The sequence below is a fragment of the Felis catus genome, chromosome B4 (genome assembly GCF_018350175.1).
Source record: "Felis catus isolate Fca126 chromosome B4, F.catus_Fca126_mat1.0, whole genome shotgun sequence".
NCBI lineage: Eukaryota > Metazoa > Chordata > Mammalia > Carnivora > Felidae > Felis > Felis catus.
The window spans coordinates 104,313,184-104,334,162 of NC_058374.1; the positions used below are offsets into that span (position 1 = coordinate 104,313,184).

At 35.0% G+C, this 20,979-nt stretch overlaps 1 protein-coding gene across 24 annotated transcripts in view; it reads right to left on the minus strand.

Annotated features, from left to right (window-relative positions):
* PPFIA2 (PTPRF interacting protein alpha 2) overlaps positions 1 to 20,979 on the minus strand; it is a 478,195-nt gene that overhangs the window by 12,000 nt on the left and 445,216 nt on the right. For 12 of the 24 annotated variants that reach the window (XM_019835282.3, XM_019835279.3, XM_019835281.3 and 9 more), the window contains 5 exons: positions 20,225 to 20,425; positions 12,278 to 12,340; positions 10,697 to 10,726; positions 8,916 to 9,109; positions 4,152 to 4,249 (listed from right to left, as the gene is read on the minus strand). In XM_019835282.3, coding sequence (XP_019690841.1) covers positions 4,152 to 4,249; positions 8,916 to 9,109; positions 10,697 to 10,726; positions 12,278 to 12,340; positions 20,225 to 20,425 — 586 coding nt within the window. Of the gene's footprint in view, positions 1 to 4,151; positions 4,250 to 8,915; positions 9,110 to 10,696; positions 10,727 to 12,277; positions 12,509 to 20,224; positions 20,426 to 20,979 lie in introns of those variants that run through there. The other 12 variants (XM_019835277.3, XM_045062110.1, XM_019835278.3 and 9 more) reach the window with 6 other exon arrangements.

Here is a 20,979-nt window from a genome sequence, read left to right on the forward strand (position 1 = left end):
TTATTTATTTATTTATTTATTTATTTATTTATTTATTTATTTTTAACGTTTATTTATTTTTGAGACAGAGAGAGACAGAGCATGAACGGGGAAGGGTCAGAGAGAGAGGGAGACACAGAATCGGAAACAGGCTCCAGGCTCCGAGCTGTCAGCCCAGAGCCCGACGCGGGGCCTGAACTCACGGACCGCGAGATCGTGACCCGAGCCGAAGTCGACGCTTAACCGACTGAGCCACTCAAGCGCCCCTAGCCTTTATTTTTAAAGAGTATTTTTTTAAGGTTTATTTATTTTGAGAGAGAGCACGTGGGCACGAGAGAGCACATGTGCACATACGTGATCAGGGGAAGGGCAGCAAGAGAGGGAGAGAGAGAATCCCAAGCAGGCTCCATGCTGTCACCACAGAGCCTAATGTGGGGCTCGATCTCACGAATTGTGAGATCATGAACCGAGCCAAAATCAAGAGTGCAATTGATGCTCTACTGACTGAGCCACCCAGGCACTCCTTAAAGAGTATTTTTAAGTTCACAGCAAAATTGAACAGGAAGTACAGTGTTCCCATATATCCCCTGCCCCATAGATGCACAGCCTCCCTGACTATAAAATCCCTCACTCGAGTGCTACATTTGTTATGATAGACAACCTGCATTGACACGAAGTCCATAGTTAACATTAAGGTTCATGGTGGGTGTACACTCTACAGGTTTGGGCAAATGTATAATGACATGTATCCATCATTACAGTATCATACAGAATAGTTTTACTAAAAACAGTTGCCCTAAAAATCCCCTGTGCATCATTTATTTATCTCTCCCTCTCCACTAACTGCAGGCAACCACTGATCTTTCTCCTGTGTCCATAGTTTTACCTCATTCAGAATGCCACAGAGTTGGAATCATGTGGTATGATTCTTACAGTATAATCACATAGTACTTTTCTTTCAGTTAGTAGTACAAGCTAAGTCACTCCATGCCTTTTCACAGACAGCTCATTTCTTTTTAGCCATATTGAATTTTTATATACAGACCCTTCTAAATTCACATATTAATTTGAATTATATGGCATATCATTAGATTACTTGGATTTTCTATATATCTTTTCTAATCCTTATATTTTTTTAGTTAATGAAGAACATGTGAAGAAAGACCCACAATATCCTCTTCCTACAGTCTTATTACTATTTCCTGTTCCAGTCAAAGCAGAATTAATTTCTTAAGGGAGTAGGATGTTTAATGTCTCCCTCAGACTTTTGGCTCTTTTTCGCCTTTCTTCATCAATGCAAGACTTCCTTAATGATCTTTAGTATATTTTATATTACACACATTTTATATATTATACTATATTATATATTATACTGTATTATATTATATATCATATTATAATATATATATTATATATATTATATATATAATATATATATTATATATATTCACTAGGTCTCCCTGGGTCATTCCTAAAGTATATACTTTCCTCTGAGTTTTCTTTAGCTTGTTCTATTGCAGTGTTATATCTCAGAAAATGCGATATAAATTGGTGAGTATTATATTTTGGTTACATTAATCAACTTCTGTTGATAACAACTGATTAGTTCCAACTGTTGGTTATACTAAACTTGCACTTCAAAAGTTGGGCAGGAACTGACAGCATCAGTTCTCCCACTGCTTTGACTAAGTGCAGCACTTTTTTTTAAAAACAAATGTGACAACAATTTCCTCAAAAAATAACAAAACTGTCCAGTTTTCCTTGCATTAAGTGGATCTGCAAGTAAGAAGTGTTTGCTCTTTTCTAGAGATGAGTTTATATTTTGATAGTCTAAGACATTTGTAGTTATCATATTTCTGCAAATATATCTTCGTTAAAAATGTCATTGTCACACCTGTAGTTAAGAGTCCTCAGATTTACAAAATATATTTACAAAATAATATGTAGGAAATAATTCAACTGAGTTATAATTCAAGGTAAATACGGCACCAATCTAAGCTTTTCTTTTTCAGAACAGCAACGTACCTTTCTTTTTCATTTTGTAAATCAGATCCCTTTCTATAAATCTGTTTTCAAGCAAAATTTATGCCCTGACTTTAAAGCTTTGTAAGGATCCTCTTGACCTAAACAATAAATGGCTAGAGATCAGTGTTGACTGTTTCCTAGCAACAAATGAAACGTTAGTACATTGTTGATATTCACTCGGTCCCCTCACTTCAGAAAGCGGTTTATTAAGGTCAAGGTTAATTAACACTTCAGATAATAACAGAGACCCCTGGTCACAGTTAAGAGTTATTCCTGTAAATGTCACTGGATCAGTTACGGGAAACAGGGGTTATTTATGATCTCACTCACAACCACCCATCATATAGAGCTGTCTGTGTATAATCAAGTGAATCACAGTAGCTTTTCTTAGGGCAGTGCTCTAACCAGCAACTGCCAAATACTAATATAATATTTGGTGTAGGGCCAAATGGGTAATTCCTCCTTCTCTTTTATATCTATCTATATATGAAGTATTCTATGTGGTGAAACCAAGCAAAAGAAAATATACTTGGAAAAAAACCACTTCAGACAGAAAACTAGAAGTGGTATCTCATGGGTAAAATATGTGTGCTAAAACTAAAACATCTTTTGTTAAGTCAAGCATGGACTTCCTTCAAGGGTCTTTGTGTGATCAATTAGTTCCCAAATTTCAGTTCAACTGAATGACAATGTACTGAAAACAACTTGCAATTTCCTGGGGCCCAAAATAAAGTGAAATCTAACAACTCAATTTTGATAATGGAAAAACACTTTCTTGCTCCTAAGTAATGAGTCAAATGAACTGTTACAAGAAATCCATTGTGTGTCTATCTAGTCTCCAATGAACCATATATAGAAAAATATATCAACCAATCACCTTTGCATGCATTGAAGCCCATTGTACTAGAATTAATGTGCTGTCCAAAAACTGCCAAAGATAAAAGTAATTTCTGACATTGTTTATCACAAATGAAAATGATAGAAGTCTAAGGTAATCTTAAAGAATAAAACAATGCTAAGCTTAAGGGGAAGGGTAACATAACATGGGGTACATACTATTTTCATATCTAAATTGGGCCCCAGAGGAAGTGAAGATGAAAACAGAGACTCATGGCTAACTGTAAACAATTAATGTTTAAACCCCTATTCAATCTGGTGAAATGCTTCCACATGTCAACTCCTGGTAACAGTAAATGGTAATACAACTGATAGTTTATTTTGCTTGTATCCAAAATTTCCCACAAAAACTTTTGGTTATGTTTCCCTTAATGAGAATGTTTTCCTTTAAAAAATATAAATGGACATAAGTGGACTGATGATTTTCACCAAAAAAGACCCATAGATACTTATACCCAACAATTATATTTTCTTTCATCAACAATAATAAAAGTAATGTGGTCTCTAATAAGTACAGGATCTAACGTGTTGTTCTTTTAAACAATTCTTTCCTCTGTATATTAAGGTATTTCTCAACATTTAGAGGATTAATTATTAATATGGTGGTGTTCTAATCTTTAATAGGGAATGCCTTTTCTTATTCAAGTCAAACATTTTTGTGCACATAATAGTTGCAGCAATTAGGGATGCTTCTAACCATTTATTTGACTTAATAATTATAGCTAAAATTATCAATGGACTAGTTTCATTTATAGGTGGGAATCTCTATGTAACTTCTATATAAAATACCTACATAATATCTCTGTAACTATTATACAAAAATAACATTTCTAAGCACTGCAATAAAATTCAAATGATACACACCAAAGATGAACTACTATAAATAAATTATATACCATGTTTCTCTGAATCATATGAGAATGTTCTATTAAAAGTTTGACAAAAATATCTGCATGGAGGCATCTTTAGGACAAACAGAATGTATAATTAATAGGTTCAGAGGAATAAATGTCAATTTAAAAAATCAAGAATATGTCTTAGATGGGATATTCACCGTATAAAGTGATGATACCCTTTCAGTGTTTCAATCATAAAAGTAATGAAAAAGAAATAATGATGACACTATTCCTGCCAAATACTTACGCTACTTAGTGACCACTGTTAACATATAAAGAATTTTAGGTTCATAAAAGTGAAAGCTATCCCCCTCCCCCCAAAAAGGTATTTGCTATGAAAGAAAGACATATTACCCTTTATTTCATGTTGGCTTGCTTCTCGTCTTCTTTCTAGTTCTTTTCTGTCATAATTTAACCTCTTTAAACACATAATTCCATATTGTAAACTTGTTCTGTTATTTTTTTAAAAAAAGAAGAGAAAACAAATTGAATTTACTCAGCAGATAATGCATGTTCTTTGATTAAGCATAGTTAACATTTTGCACTACTTCTCAGGGCAACAGAATAATAAATTACGTTTGTAATTAAATCCTTTAGTACTGGAGGGAAATAAACTGCAGTTATTCTAAGCACACAGTGTTTCTGAAGAGTAAAAATATTAATTTCAAAATAAGAAAACCACCCTCCTTAAAATGATTATGGATTATGTTGTTCATCCATATGTCTTTGTCTTCCATCAGGCCGTCTTGACATTATTTGCTGACAAATGAACATTTCACTCATTTGGAAAAAAATTTAAGTCGCTAATATGAAAACAGGAAGTAATTTATGAGAAATGAATACTTTCTTCTTAAGCTGCTGAGAAAAATAATATCAAAACATGAATAAGTTAAAATAAGATAGAGAACCACATACCAAAATGAATAGCCACCACCTCTCAGTGATACAGAAGTATGTGATTGAAACAGGTCACCAGACATGAAACTCCCTGTGGAAAGGATATCGTGGAAGAACAGAAAACTGACTGTCCTTAAACGATCAGGTGGGAGAGAAAGAGTCAATAAAGAAATTGGAGCCCCATGAACACAGGGTTGCCAATGAAATTTTAAATGTGTGGTGATAGTGAGACATACTGTACAGTGTTGGAAATCCATGATAGGAAGTAAGGAGGAAAATGGGGACATATATACGGGGTAACATAACGGGGTAACATTAAGGAAAGCTTGCATTCAGCGAAAGCGCGGAACACATGCAGGTGATTGAGAAGCACTGAATGGTTTCACAGGGAAAGAGATGATCATAATAACATTTGCTATCAGGTTAGTCTTCCTTAGACCAAAATGATCATTTCAGTTTAAGAAGGCTAACCTGGTAGCAAAATCAGAGAGAGAGAAAATAGGTAAACCTAGGAACAGGGCAACCAATTAAGGGGTCAATGCTGTGAAAATAAAGGGCAGAAAAAGGACAACTGCCATGAACATATGAAGCAAATCCAGAAACTAGAGATGTTCAGAGAGAAGAAAGGGGAAGACATGGTGATATTAGATATAAAGGATGTGACAGAGTGCAATAGGAAAAGAAAACTATCTAGGCTTATTAGTGATTTCTGGTTTAGAAATACACACAAATTTAGACATACACACTGGCCAGGTAATGCCGAAGCACTGTATGCATTTCTAAGCCTTTCATTTTAATAAAGACAATGTTGAGTTAAAATATTTCAGAATCGGAGGAAACTGGAAAAAAATTCCAAGTGTTATGGGCTGAATTATGTTCCCCCAAATTCAAATGTCCAAGCCTTAATACCCAGTATTTCAAACGTAAACATATTTGAAGATAGTGTTTTTAAAAAGGTAATTAAGTTAAAATAAAGCCCATAGGGTGGGTATTATTCCAGTTTCACTGGTGGGTGTTTTCACAAGAAGAGGAAAGTTGGACATGCAGAGAAATCAGGGGTGCACACACAGAGGAAACACCATGTTAAGGATGCAACAAGAAGGCAGCCATTTGCAAGCCAAGAAGAAACCAATTGTGCTGACGCCTTTGTCTTGGATCTCTAGATTCCAGAACTGTGAGAAAATACATTTCTGTGGTTTACGCTACCCAGTCTGTGGTATTTTGTTATGGTAGCCCCAGCAAACTAATTCAGTGGAAAAACAGAAAATACTAATGTAATAACAGTCATAGACATTAGGCAGCTTGAGGTTAAACCAATGGCTTTTGGCTAATTTCTGCCAAGTTTTTATAGGTAATATAAAACAGTACCAGAAAGATGATACATATTATTATTACTTTAGCATCTGTGAGATGAAAAACTGGGCCATAAAGACAGCGGGATGCACTGTGTAGTCAGTACTACCTGCTTTAAGTCTGAATTAGGCATGGTGCAGAGATGAAGCTTGTATATTTCCCAGAACAAAAAGAACCCTGCTGTTTCAGTAATTTTTATTAAAAAAAAAAAACTTGGAGCGTTGGAGTGGCTCAGTCGGTTAAGTGTCCAACTTTGACTTACTCACGATCTCACAGTTTGTGAGCTGGAGCCCCACACTGGGCTCTCTACTGTCAATGCAGAGAAACTTCCAAGCTCTGTCTCCCTCTCTCTGTCCCTCTCCCACTTGCATTCGTTGTGTGCTTTCTCTCTCTCTTAAAAATAAATACACATTAAAAAATTTGACCATTGTAATAATCATTTTTACCATAATGTAAAGCAATTAAAAGTCAATCTAGTGGGATGCCTGGGTGGCTCAGTCAGTTAAGCATCTGACTTTTGATTTCGGCTCAGACAGTGATCTCACAGTTCCTGAGTTTGAGCCCTGCATGAGGTTCTGTGCTGACAGTGTGGAGCCTGCTTGGGATTCTCTCTCCCTCTCTCTCTGCCTCTCCTCCCCAACTCAAAATAAATAAATAAGCTTAAAAAACCCCCATAGATTTAAAAAAAGTCAATCTAGTGAAGAATGGAAAATAGGCACAAATATGCCATCAAAGATTTTAGTATTCAAATATCTAATACAACCACACAAAATTTGAGGGCCTAAATGTTCAGTGACAAGGAACTCACTACCTAACAATGTGTATACTCTATGGCAAATGAGAGTTATACAGAGCTCTCTTTTGGACAGAAATCATTCACCCTACTACCTACACATCTGAACTAGAAAAGTACATGTTCAACAGAGCAAATATTATTCTTCCAACGTGTAATAATATCAAAACATGGGAAAACATATAAAGTCTACCCTTATTCAAGCTAAATGTCTTCAATTTTTTCAACTTTTCCACCGGGATTTTACCAATCAATAACAATTTAATGCCCATAAATTAATACAGTTTCTTGTTGTCATTTCACCACGTGGTAGACTTTTATTGTATCTGCCAAAAACCACAATCTAAATATGCCCTGTGAATCCATTAAACAAAACTGAGATTTTAGTGCCATCTATATATTGTATCTTTTTTCACTTGATCTACTTTTAAATCATGGATTCCCCATCTAGCATTTTAATGGTATTTAAATTTATACCATATTTATCTCTACCAAATTTAACCCAACAGTATCAACAACCGTGTTAAGATTCAAAACATCTCCATAAGTTTAATCAAAGAGGTCCGATTGTTATCTCTTTATCCTATCTTTATGTCATCAACATATCTGATATTTATAACTTTTTTATTTCAGTCACTAATTAAATGTTGGATAGGATGTAATCAAATAGGGTTTTATAAGCCAAATAACCTAGATTTATATGTATTAATTTACCATCATCATAATCTGTATATGAAACCATAAAACAAGCTCTTAACTACAGAGAACAAACTGAAGATTGCTGGAAGGGAGTTGGGTAGGGATGGGCTAGATGGGAGATGGACATTAAGGAGGGTACTTGTGATGAGCACTGGGTGTTAAACGTAAGTGATGAACCACTACATTCTACTCCTGAAACTAATATTACACTATATGTTAACTAACTGGAATTTAAATAAAAAATTGAAACAAAAAAGAATCACAATCCAGCTGACAATTTTTCACATAACCTACAAAGATATCAGCATGACATTTATGACATGATATTATAACAAGCTTCTTTTTACCCCCCTAGCTGGTAAACTACCTGAAAAGAGAGGTTGCATTTTATTCATCTGTGTGCTTATAGCTGTCTCACAATCTATTCACTATTTTTTTCTGAGAATTAATACACAAAGAAGCAAAAATATATTAAAAGCTTCTTATGTGGGGCGCCTGGGTGGCGCAGTCGGTTAAGCATCCGACTTCAGCCAGGTCACGATCTCGCGGTCCGTGAGTTCGAGCCCCGCGTCAGGCTCTGGGCTGATGGCTCAGAGCCTGGAGCCTGTTTCCGATTCTGTGTCTCCCTTTCTCTCTGCCCCTCCCCCGTTCATGCTCTGTCTCTCTCTGTCCCAAAAATAAATAAACGTTGAAAAAAAAATTAAAAAAAGCATCTTATGAGAACAAAAGAATTTGTCTTCAGAGAATTCCTTCTCAAATTTTTTCTAGTATATATCTAAATTATATAATTGGTAACCACATATATTAATAGAGTTGCAACTGACTTAATTTTAAAATTCTTATTAAATAATTTTCTTGGGGCGCCTGGGTGGCGTAGTCGGTTAAGCGTCCGACTTCAGCCAGGTCACGATCTCGCGGTCCGTGAGTTCGAGCCCCGCGTCAGGCTCTGGGCTGATGGCTCAGAGCCTGGAGCCTGTTTCCGATTCTGTGTCTCCCTCTCTCTCTGCCCCTCCCCCGTTCATGCTCTGTCTCTCTCTGTCCCCCCAAAAATAAATAAACGTTTAAAAAAAATAATAATTTTCTAATATAAAAACATACATAGATACAAATCACAAACATGGAATTTCTTAAAGAAAAAAGATTTATGTTGAATGAGAATTGTGTATATGTGCAGTTCCATAAACTTTGGGCTCATAGTACGTGCACAGCTCTACATTAGATAGTCCCTGCAATTTGCTGCATGAAAATATTTTGCCAAGTATATGTACACACATGTCTTGAATAGCACACATTCTCTATTTCCTAGACATCTTTTTGTTTTAGTAAGGTATACATTATTTGTTTCATTTTAATTACTGTTTGAAAAAAAAACCTACCGATGGAAACTATCCACCATTTTTAAATGGACACGGAGATCTTTTTTTGTTAGGTGATCTAACATTCTTGCATCTACCAAGCATTCCATAAAATAACTTCTGTATTGAGGTAACCCCAGGCTGGGAAGCCATTCGTTTCCAATCCACTCGTGGTTCATATCTCCATATGCCAGAGTCTGTAGAAAAACCGGACACTAGAATTGTTTTATAGCAGTCAAGTTTCTTAGCCAAAAAAATGAGATGGTAATAGGAGGATACTGTATATTATTTTAACTGACATTTAATTACTATGATATATAGGACAAAAGCAAAAATAATACTTAGACTCAAAGTATTTGATTTAATTTGGTATCAAATGGAACTCTGGGTACATGTATCATGGTACCCACCTCTAGAAAATAACTGTGTTCACTTTATATTCTCAAAAGAAATTACATTCTATACAAACATGCATTTTTAAATTAAAAAATCGAATTAAGGGTATAATATAAATGCTTAGCTTAAAAATTCTTTGTATAGATAGGTTTATTTAATTTATTTTTATCTGTCAGCTAATACTCCATTTCCTTCTCTTCGAGGATACTACTACCATTGTTATGGTATAATGGCAAATCTCAATGTGAAAATAGAAACCTCGATAAACAAATAAAGAAAGGAGCAACAAGGCTAGAGAGACAGAATGCTGAAGCTTTGTGTGGACCATGTTGTTATCTGGTGAAGCATGCAGCCAGTATTCCAGAAAGATCATTGGAAAGAATCAGTCTCTTTTTAGAAATCAATCAGTATAGGTTCTGTATTTTAGAAGCAGGATATGATAAAAAAAATAAAGACAAATAATCTAATTCTTTAATATAACAATATGAACAAAGTCATCTAACCAAACATTGCTCATAACAGCCGAAATAAAAACTAAAGTCAACCATCCTCTCTAAGCCTATTTTTAAAAAGGACTACTACTATCTATTAATTTTACTATGTCTTTGATTCAGTTTTTTATGGTACAACAAATTCACAATTGCGATCATAACATGTATTTCTACTGAAAATCTTAGGTGCTCCCTTTCTTTTGTGTATTCTTGAAAATGATGAAATTCGAAGCAAAATCAAAACCAAATACCACCCTAATTTACGGAATGTTTAAATACAGGTCCTAGCAATCAATACTGCCAAAATTCTCCTTCCAGGCAGAGGTCTGAATCACATGCACTATTCCACGCATTAATTCTTTTCAGTTGTGCGTCACGTGGAAATGCTGACAAATGTTCAGCTCCCTTGCAAACGTACAGACTTGTTCAAAGTCCATATGCTTGCGTCATAGCGCCGTCTCAATTAACGGACGTCAGTTCTGACTTGCAGTCACAATGCTGACACATGTTCCTCCGACCCCAGTCCTCCCACACTTTCCGTTATACTTTAAAGCAGATGTTTAATAAGGTTTTTTTTTAATGCCTCCCCCCTTTTATATGTCCAACTTGAATGACTCCTGATTAAATATATTCAGGGGCAATTTCAGAGACATTTAAATTATAGTTCATTCTTTGGAAAAGAGAGAGATAATTTCCCTTTCCGAAAGAGGCCACATATGAAATGATAATCATTTTCTTTGCAAAATATGGTGATTTTAAGAAGGCATATATAGTATTACACATAATAAATTCAAATATACCTATTAGCCTAATCCTAAGCTAAGTGAAGGTTTATAATATTAGGACATACTACAGTTTCTTACTTTATATCCTCATAGCGTACTAAATGGTATTTAAAGCATTTGGATTTCCTACCTGGGCCCAGCTTCCTTCCTCAGATTCTTTCTGTGTTAGCAGCAGAAAATGATTAATAAAGCAGATAAATATAAATTAATCTCAAATGAAGACAGTAAAATTTATCTAGCAGAAGCAAACTTGTTATTGAAAATGTTAATTATGACATAAATAGATAAATACATGGATCCTTATTCAAATCCACAGCAATCAGTTTAGCAGTTCAAGGGCAACTACAAGGACAACTACACGGTTTCTAGTTAATTCCAGTTAAATATACACACATATGACATATGGGGTTTTCATGATACATTTGATCTGGTCATTCCAAAACTTTTCATTCTTAAAAGTGTGTAGTTTTCCAAATGTAATGAGCTATAATAAAAATTTCTGATTATATGTATACAAATATACAATACACATATATGCATATATACATACACATATACACACATACATTTAAAATAAAGAAATCTTATATAAAGTAAATTCATGTGCAAAAAGTAACTTTTTCCCTCTAACAAAGCTTTGTGGTAATCCAGTAGATTTCAGCAACAGTCAACAACAAACAAAATTAAACAACAATAAAACCAAACACAACAAATTGAACTAGAAATGTAATTAGGAAACATTGGCATTTTTACCCTTCATAAAGTAGATAGTTGATTTTTTGAATATGGATAAAACCAAAAGGACATTAAATTAAAAGAAGCTGCTAAGAATAAAATATATGACATACTTAACTTTGTTACTTTAAATGAAAAATGACTACATATAACATTATAGTGTTAAAAGCTGACAATTAATCAAAGTCACACACAAAAAAAACTTTTCAAGCCTGTATTTGAAAATCAAATGAACAGAACATTTTGGGGAGGGGCTGGTTTAAGCTCTGTATTGGTAAAGTACAAGAAACTAAATTATTCCATTAAAAATGAGTATTCAGGGGCACCTGGGTGGCTCAGTCAGGTAAGCATCCAACTCTTGATTTTGGCTCACGGTTTGTGAGATTAAGCCCTGTGTCTGGCTCTGTGCTGACAGTGCAGAGCCTGCTTGGGGTTTTCTCTTTCCCCGTCTCTGTGGCTCCCTCACTCACACTCTTTTAATTGGGTAGGGTAACATGTACTACCTGTGAATATGCCCAATACTAAGTGATATCTGTTACTAAAAAATTCCCAATGTCGCAAAATGGATAAAAAAGTGTTTTTAAATTCTTGGGGTGTCTGGGTGGCTCAGCTGGTTGAGTGACCGACTTCGGCTCAGGTCATGATCTCACGGTCGGTGAGTTCGAGCCCCGCCGTCAGGCTCTGTGCTGACAGCTCAGAGCCTGGAGCCTGCTTTAGATTCCTTGTCTCCTTCTTTCTCTGCCCCTCCCCCACTCACACTCTGTCTCTGTCTCTGTCTCTCTCAAAAATAAACATTAAAGTTCTTTTTTTTTATATCCAAGTGCAGTAAAATAAAACCTTCATGAAAAATGTTGTTTTCATGCATATCACTATGTCAACATACCCACTACTCTGATCTGTCACAAACAAGATAGTTTTTCACCCAAACAGCAGCAAAATAACGTTTCTTCATGTTCAACAAAGGCGTAAGACTAACCGTTTTCGCTGGAGCGGCAAGATTTTCCATTTCTTCATGGGTCACCCAAACGTTGCCTGAAGGCTAGTGAGGCGGTTCAGGGGAAGCGGCGGGGTCCACAGGAGGGAAGCAGTGGTAAAGAAGAAAGGCAGCAGGACTGTAAGTTAACAGCAACACGACATGCTCTTGCCTCTATGGCATGCACAGGAGAGACAGCATTGCTGGTTTGCTCAGAGCTCCCTTTTGCTTCTACTTAAAAAAGATTAGATAGAAAGAGGCATGCTGTGAAGCTCATGTGGGATAGATTTAAGATGATACTCCTGCAATTATTAATGGGGAAAAAGGCTAAATCACAATTTGCATTGCAAAGGTATGTAGCTATTGGATCCATTTTTTTTTTTCGATCATGAAGAACTGATTACATTTGATCTGTGGAGGAACGTATTTGTTTTTTCTTCAGAAAACAAAGGCACAGGTACTTTGCTGTGTGATTACCAATATTTCATTCACAAAGGTTTGATTCTTCAATGTCCTTGAAAAAAGAAAATTTGTTGTCAATACAAAGCTGAAAGCACTATCATCATGTGTCTGGAAAGTAATATCAGCTTTTCCCAAATGATTTCTTCCTTTTACAATTCAGTAGGTATGTTGTGTTCTTATATTCTTATAGAGAAAAAAGAAGTGAAATGCTATTTTTAATTTAATAAAGGGTATTTTTTCAACCTTGCTAAATATTGTTAGAAATTAAAAAAGCTAGGCTTCCTAATTTCTCAGCAGTGTGCTATACGATTACAGAGAAGAACATGATATATATATATATATATATATATATATATATATATATATATATATAAAATTCCCTCCAGCAGGCACTATTCTTTTATAAAGTCTCATTTGCTTTCTAAATAAGATAACCCATGATACTTGTTCTAGACACTGAATGATGTACAATTTCTAAACTAAAGTCCAGTCAGTAACATACAGATAAGACATTTTGTTGATGATAATGGCCCTTGGGAACCACTTCCTATTAAATTCCACTATTTCACTGGGAAATCCTTATGAACATAGCAAGCTTCTGCAAATATGTCCATCCTATAGTTACAATGGAATTAATATTCTATGCATTGCTTACTACTTGTTTTGGAAGGGGTCTAGAATCTGAAGTAGCTAAGTTGATGCACCAACATGAGCCTTCACCATAAATCACTCTGGCCTCTTCTACCAACACATACAGTATACATGTTAATTTTCCTTCTCTTACAAATTATGTAATTCAGTATAATTTGAAAAATAATTACATATAAACTAAACTGATGAGTATAAATCAATAAAAGAGAAATTTCATTAGAGAATTATATATATGAGTAATGAGTAATATAGAATGAGCATTTATATATATAGTTGAGTAACAAAGGGGAATTAAGTAGTGCCCCACATTGGGTGTAGAGCTTAAAAAAATCCCAGAGGATAGTCATCATATGTGCAAAATTTGTATGGTAAAAAAAAGTCTCACTTCCCTACCGTTTTGGAATTTAGAGTATATCTGAATTTTTCCCCTATAAAACTATGCACACCTATAAACTGTATTTAGAATACAGAGGTCATCCATGTTACTAAGAGCCCCTCCCCTCTACTCCCAGCTTTTGGGAATGGTGCTCATTATAAACAAAGAGGCACATGAGTGTATGAATCATTAAATCACTTGGAATAAATACCTTTTATAAACTTTGTGTGTGAGGAGTGTACTATACTAAAAACTCATGTGTCATACTCATGTGTCACATGCCCTTTATACCCAGTGACCACAGTGCTTTGCCTGAGTGGCTGTGCTGTTTGTTCAAAATGAGCTATTTTAAATGAATTTCCTCTCAGGTGGTAAGTACCTGAGAGGAAATTCATTTAAGCCAGTCTCCTTTTACAATGATTTCTGTAGCTTCTATCTTAACTGTGAATCCAAATAATTAAGAGCTTCTTCCTTCTACAAGAAACTTGACCAGTATTATCTCATACTGGAATTCATACCTGTATAATCTCTTTCACGGTTTATCTTAAAGTGTATATTTACCAGTTTATCATCATATTGTGGAATAGGCAAGATGCTGGAAGCCATTGGTTTTATCTTTAGCTTTACATGCAAAGTAAGTATATATGCAGGGCAATCTTCTAAAGTATGGTTGGCAACCTTTCCTAAGTTGTATGTTAGTCGTTCTCCTTTGATCTTCAAGTTTTACTTGTGAGGCGCGCACTGCCTGCTCCAGAATCTGGTGAAGGAACTCACAAAATAGCTTCTGCACAACCCAAACATTTAGACATTAGTGTAGGTTTCAACAAGTCGATTTTACAAGCAAGCCCATGCACAGAGGGCCAAGTATTCAGATTCCTTTCTCTTCAGCACCAGTTAAAGGTATGAAGCTTTCACCTGGGTGAGTCATAAAGTGGTGCTTCGGAGCAGAAGCATTTCAGTGAAGGGTGCATCTTAGATAAGAGCTGGAGTGGGAGACTTTGAGCAGCCAAAGGACAGAGGATACTGTGTCGGGGGCCAAAGATAAAGAGTGCAAAAAAATAGCTTGGAAAAGCAGAAAGGACACGGATCACGTAATTTGGGTGTGGTTCTCTGAGAACCGTTGAGAATTACTCATTCCTTGGCAGTCCATGCTGTAGCCCCTAATATCTTAGCTGGAGAATGCAAATCTGTAGTCATTTGTGCGTGTGTGTGTGTGTGTGTGTGTGTGTGGTTCACAGTCTGCATCTAAAAGGTGATTTCTAAAATTTCAACTATCTGAAAATTTACTAAATTATAATCAAGAGGCTTGAGGTCTACCATGCCACTTTTTAATAACTACCCTAGGACTTTCCCTAACCTCTCTAAATTTTAGATTCAACATCTGGTAAGTGGGCTAAAAATATACTTCATCCTAGAAAAAAAATATTGAAAAGTTTAAGCTATGATATTGCAAATTCTGATACAGGCCTGAGACTAGGATAAGGCGGATGGGATGCCAAGGGAACTCCATTCAAGGATGCTCTCACTTTCCTGGCAGTGCAAATGCAAGGTCAATACCCGACAGTGCGTTCCTCCCTCAGTTTTGTGTTTGACATGCCTCGATTGCCTCACCTTTGTCCAACTAGAGTAGAATATGGATATAGTATTATCAAATGAGAACTGGGAGGAAAATTCCTAAAGGATGTTCAGTATTAAAGCACTTACCTAATTAAATCATTCAGGAGAGATTTACGACATGAAAATAAATATTAAAATGAGTTTAAAGGATAAACCATGAAAATTAATTGTGGGAAAATAATTAATTCTCTTGCCGTCAGAAATATAAAATAAGTAAAGCAGTCAGACCTCAGAATGATCCTAAACCTTACCCGCCTGGTAGTAACTTCTGTTACTTCCTAGGTCATTTTGCAGTATTTTTCTACTTTATAATTGAGTTACAAAGTAAATAAGCTTGAAATTTACTTTTTACAACCAAAATGGCCTAGATTCACATGTCTCCCTTATCTGAATTTATGTTTCTCAGTATGAGAAGATGAATACTTCTCATTATAATAAGACTAGTATTTGCACAATGATCCCTCACTTTATTATGAGGTTACTAATAAAGAAAGGAGGAACCAAAGCAGGCTGGAAGAATGCTGTAAAAGAGAAGAAAACAGAGTGCAGGAAGGAGTGTGTACTTATTATTAGCAGCATAAACTTGGGTAAACCACACAGCAGCTTGACCTTAGACAAGTCACTTAACCTGTCTGTATATCAGTTCTTCCCATCTATAAAACAGATGTGATAAAAGTACTTATCTCATAGGGTTGGGCTTATATGAGTTATTACATGTAAACAGCATGTGACACTTAGACATCCAATGATGTCGGATATTACAATTTCTTTAGAAATTTACTACAGTTTCATTAGGAATTTTGTTAAGCAATCTCCATTCAAGTAAGTCTTTCATTTAAGAAATGCTGTTTCTCCTGTACATTATACCGACTGATTCCTATTTTATGCCTTACATTCCTGCTCAAATTTGCTGAATTCTATGTTCCCAAACCTATTTATTTCTACTGCACTATTTTTTAATTAGGCAACTGAAATATATACTACATAAAACAAAAATGAATTTGGCTCATGTATGAACACTAAGTTGAATTATTTGGAAAGACCAGTATAGGCAAACCTTAACACATTGCTATCAATGAGATACAACTTAGTCTGGGGAAAAAACTGTAAATGTTCAGGAGAATCTTGCACTCCAACAGAGCTTTTTAAGTATCTTAAAGTTATCACATTAAAAAGACACTCCAAACTAGAAAAATTGAAGATGTTTTATAGATGAAGTTATAAAAGAAAGATAATGTCGAACTCCAGGCACTGGAATTGTACTCAAAGAAAAGTCCTAAGTGTTTCATCTAAATTTGCAAGTGCCTGAATATTTACATATTTTATCAAAGATAAAGTATTTAAAGTATGTACTTATTCCTTATGACATCCCCCTATAACCAAATATTTCATTGGACTGATATCTCTATCCCTATTCTATGAGGTAAGAGACCTTCCATTGTAACAGCAGCTCAGAAGAAGAAACAGAAAGCTGGAAGATTAGGGCTGGCCCAAGAAAATAATAAATGTGAACATTATATTTTCCTTTTGGTGGTTCAGCCCATTTCATGTAGACAAGAAAGGAGGCAGAATTAGAATTTCTTTTTGGGTAGAAAATTAAAAAAAAAAAAAACCAAGTGAAGTAATTTGTCTTTTTCTCTTGAGAATTTGAGGAACTAAGCAAGATAAACCTGACTGAGGAACTCAAACCCAAACCTAAACACACAGAAACACCTGTATGACCTGAACTAGTCACAGTGTTCTGGGAGACATAATACCATTTCCTTAAAAAAAAAAAAAAAAGACAACCTGCTTTTTTATTTTTTTTAAATGTGAATCCTAATATATAATTTTATGTGATGACTTTAGTTTTCACTTTATATGGTGTATTCATTAATATCAATTTATAATCACCTTTTTTGCAAAGCAAATAGTATTTAAAATATATTAGAAAATGAATAAATATTTCCATGTAGGTGGAGTAAAAGGAAGAAAACCTACTCAGTAGATCATTTTTAAGACAAATAGATACAACTTATCTTTTATGTAATTTGTATTAATATTTGGTAAAGGGCATATATATCCTCTCTGAATAAAGAATTTTTACACATTAATAAAAAGAGGTATAGTCCTAGAATTCTTTAAAAAACTGAAGAGATTACTAACAGGTAATTCATTTAAATACCAAATCAATAAGCATATGAAAAAATTTTAACAGTAGTAGCATTTTTAAAAATATAAATTTAAGCAGCATGATAATGCTGATGAAAGGATGAAGAAAAGGCTACCCAATATAATTTAACAATTAAGATTGAAAAGTAATAAGAATATAAAAACCCTATATACAAATACTGCTATGGAAGTAATCAGTTTATGCAACAATATAACTTCATGTGTATCCACTACGGTATTGTGAATAACGATGAAAATTGTCAAATAGGCAAAATGTCCAACATTAGGGATTTGGTTAAATACGTTATGGTATTTCCATGAAGCAGTTATTCAGCAATTAAACATGATATTATAATTGCATATTTAATAAAGTGAGGAAAATGCTCATGCTACATTATGAAGTTTTAAAAAGAAAAATATAAAATATGATATGAAATAACTCATATTTCATATCATAAACAGATGAAGAAAATAGACTGAAAGGTAATCTGTCCAAAAGTGAATATTGAAAAAAATAATTTTTAATAATTAATAATATATTACCTGTCTTTGAAATGTTAAATCCTCTTTGAAGCCTTATTAGGCCAGAAATGGTTTCCCCTTCTTTGGAATTCCACAACTCTTTGCTTCTACCTAACACTGAGGAATTAAACTATATCATCTCCTACTTAATCTAGTGGTGAACAAGGCTCACCTTCTTTACCATAGTTATCCTTTCTGAAGTCAGGATATTTTATATCCTCTGTAATGGTTGGTAGAACGACTTAACTTATACAATCACCACTTTTAAGATGAATTTTACTGATCACTCTCTACAATTTTCCAGGCACTGAATTAAGGCTTGCGGACTATGGAAAACTGATAATATCTTTGGTTGGCTTTGCACAGGATAAATTAAGAAGAGAAAATTATAAAATGGCTTTTGTAAGCATACAGAGTAGTAATTCGGGAAGGGAAGCAAACCAGATTTTGGCGTCTGGTGAAAGATTTCTCAAGGAAAAACATTCAAGATTCATTCAATGAAGGATGAGTTGGGGAAGGACAGTGATCCTGGAGTGGGGTAAATGTTTCAGTCACAGCACAGAGCTCATAATTACAAAAGCTCATAATTACCCAAGAGCATAAAAGTTTAGCAAAGTGAAATTAGTTCTGTGTCGCTGGGGTCCTGACCTGAGGAGGTGAAGTTGAGGCTAGATCGTGAAGTCTCATAAATTCTCTTCACATTTGACTGTCCTTTAAACAACTGAATATGCTTTTACTTTTAATAGTTTGTGATTTAAATTTCTTAAGTTCACTTAGACATTTTTAGAAAAACAGTGCTCAATTATTCTATTTTCCAGTAAGAAATAAATGGATTAGGATGCTAAATAAAAATACAAAGCATATGCTACTTTTCATCTTGAAATTGTGACTTCAAATGTTCTTAATTTTGCATTTTTAGCAATTATGCATGCATTTGCTCTTAGGAAAAGAGTGCTGATATAAGCCAGTTGTGATGCTTCTCTGTCAGTTGGAAATTATGCAGGAAAATCTATCAGATCTGAATTCAGCTTACAATACCTATTTTAATGGCCTACTCCGCTTTTATTTTAAACATATTCTGTATTATTTTTCAGCTTGAGTAGTATTTTAGCTATACTAAACATTTTTTACATTTAAAAATAATGTTATACATAAGAGTTTGTTAAATTATAGATTTTTTTCTACATCTTATTTAGAAAGAAGTTAAAATGGAATTACACAAGAAAGATAAACCTTTTTAAAGCTGACCTGGTATTTCTGGCATTAGAATCTGGAATACTGGGAAGGAATGTAAAGATAGATACAATAAACATGAAGCTAGTTCTTTAAAGCTGTTTAAGACCACATAGAAAAAGTAAACTCAAGTTAGTTTTGTTCCTGAAAATTGCAATAAAGTAATACCACTTTTCTCTTACTTGCTACTCAAATTTCCCTCATTCTTCCATATTTTATTATTCTGCATTAAGAATAATAAATTTCCCAGTTTCTTTGAGATCAGAGAAATTCAGTTAACATCAGAAATCATATCCTTTATCAGCAAAAGATATAATTCAGAAATGGACTAAAGAAAGAATGAATATTATTTGGAGTTGTTCTTACTATATGAATTTGTCATTTGGCATGCATTTTTTAGACATTTTGTTCTTTCCTAACATTAGGATAGGAACAAAATTACAGAAGAATAGGGATTTATAAATGAGAAACAAATAGAATTTGAAGGAAGGTATTTCACTTGGTATCTATAAAATATCAAATATGTGCATACTTTCATAATTATGGAAACTGCTTAAGGTAAGCACTGTATCTTCCAAAAGCACTAACGCCAACAACTCATCTCCTGAGATACTGGATGTTGCATTTTTTTAAAAAGGGGAACATCCTAAAAAAGAGTAAAATTGGGGTCTTCTTGCCTGGGAGAAAAACCTAGACTTCCGTTAGAGACTAGCTCAAAAGCCTATCTTGGTTTCAGCCTTCAAGTCTGATAGGAATCACAGCTCCTCACTTGAAAACCTATTAACAGTAGCAGCAAGGTTAATGAAGAGCAAGTGAAATCTCTTCAGAATAATTCATGCTGACATTGAAATGTGTGCTGCCACAGTCTCGCTCTGTGGACTTAGAGAGGCTGCCACTTGCCCAGCACTGGGAGAGGGAAGGAGCTCAGCTTGACTCACAGTTCGGGATGTCGGAGGAGCTGAAGGACTCGTTAGGGAAACCATCTCCTGGATTGCTAATCGCAGCTTTAAGCGATGCAGGGGATTGCTGATTCCAATTTCTCTCTGGATCTCAGTGTCTGATAAAGCAGACATGATGGCACCACTTTTCACGTTGGCTCGGCAGGCTGCTACATACCAAGCGGGCATTCCCAACCAGAGCTGTCGGATAGGGAACAAATACATACACAGGTTATACCAATAGTTACACAGTTTAGTGTCTTATGTGCCAGGCATTTTCCTAAGTACCTTACATGTGTGAACTGTTTTGTTGCCCACACCCCAAAAGATAGATGCTATTATTATTTCCCCCAGATGACACAGAGCCACTAAGCAATTTATTTAAAAATATCAGCTAGGCAGTGATGGAAAGGAAGATTTGAAATCGAGTCTCCAGGGTGTCCAATTTAACAACTAATTTATATTATTAGGCTAAACATAATAGGTGCACATCACCAAATCCAGCCCTGCCCGCCCCCTCCCCCCCCCCCCCCCCGCCGTGGGTTTAAGGGCAAGAACAGCCACAAGCTGCATTTGGTGAAGACTCAATCGACATTTGTTTAATGCGTGGTTTCAATTTATAATTCTCCTTCGGAATTCTGAGTGCAAAGAAATCCAGCTGCCCTGGAAAGAGACTGAAGCCTGTATTGCATGTAGCTAGACCCCTTTCTCATGTGATAGTTGTGTGAACTTAATTTGATGTCCTGCACGAACAA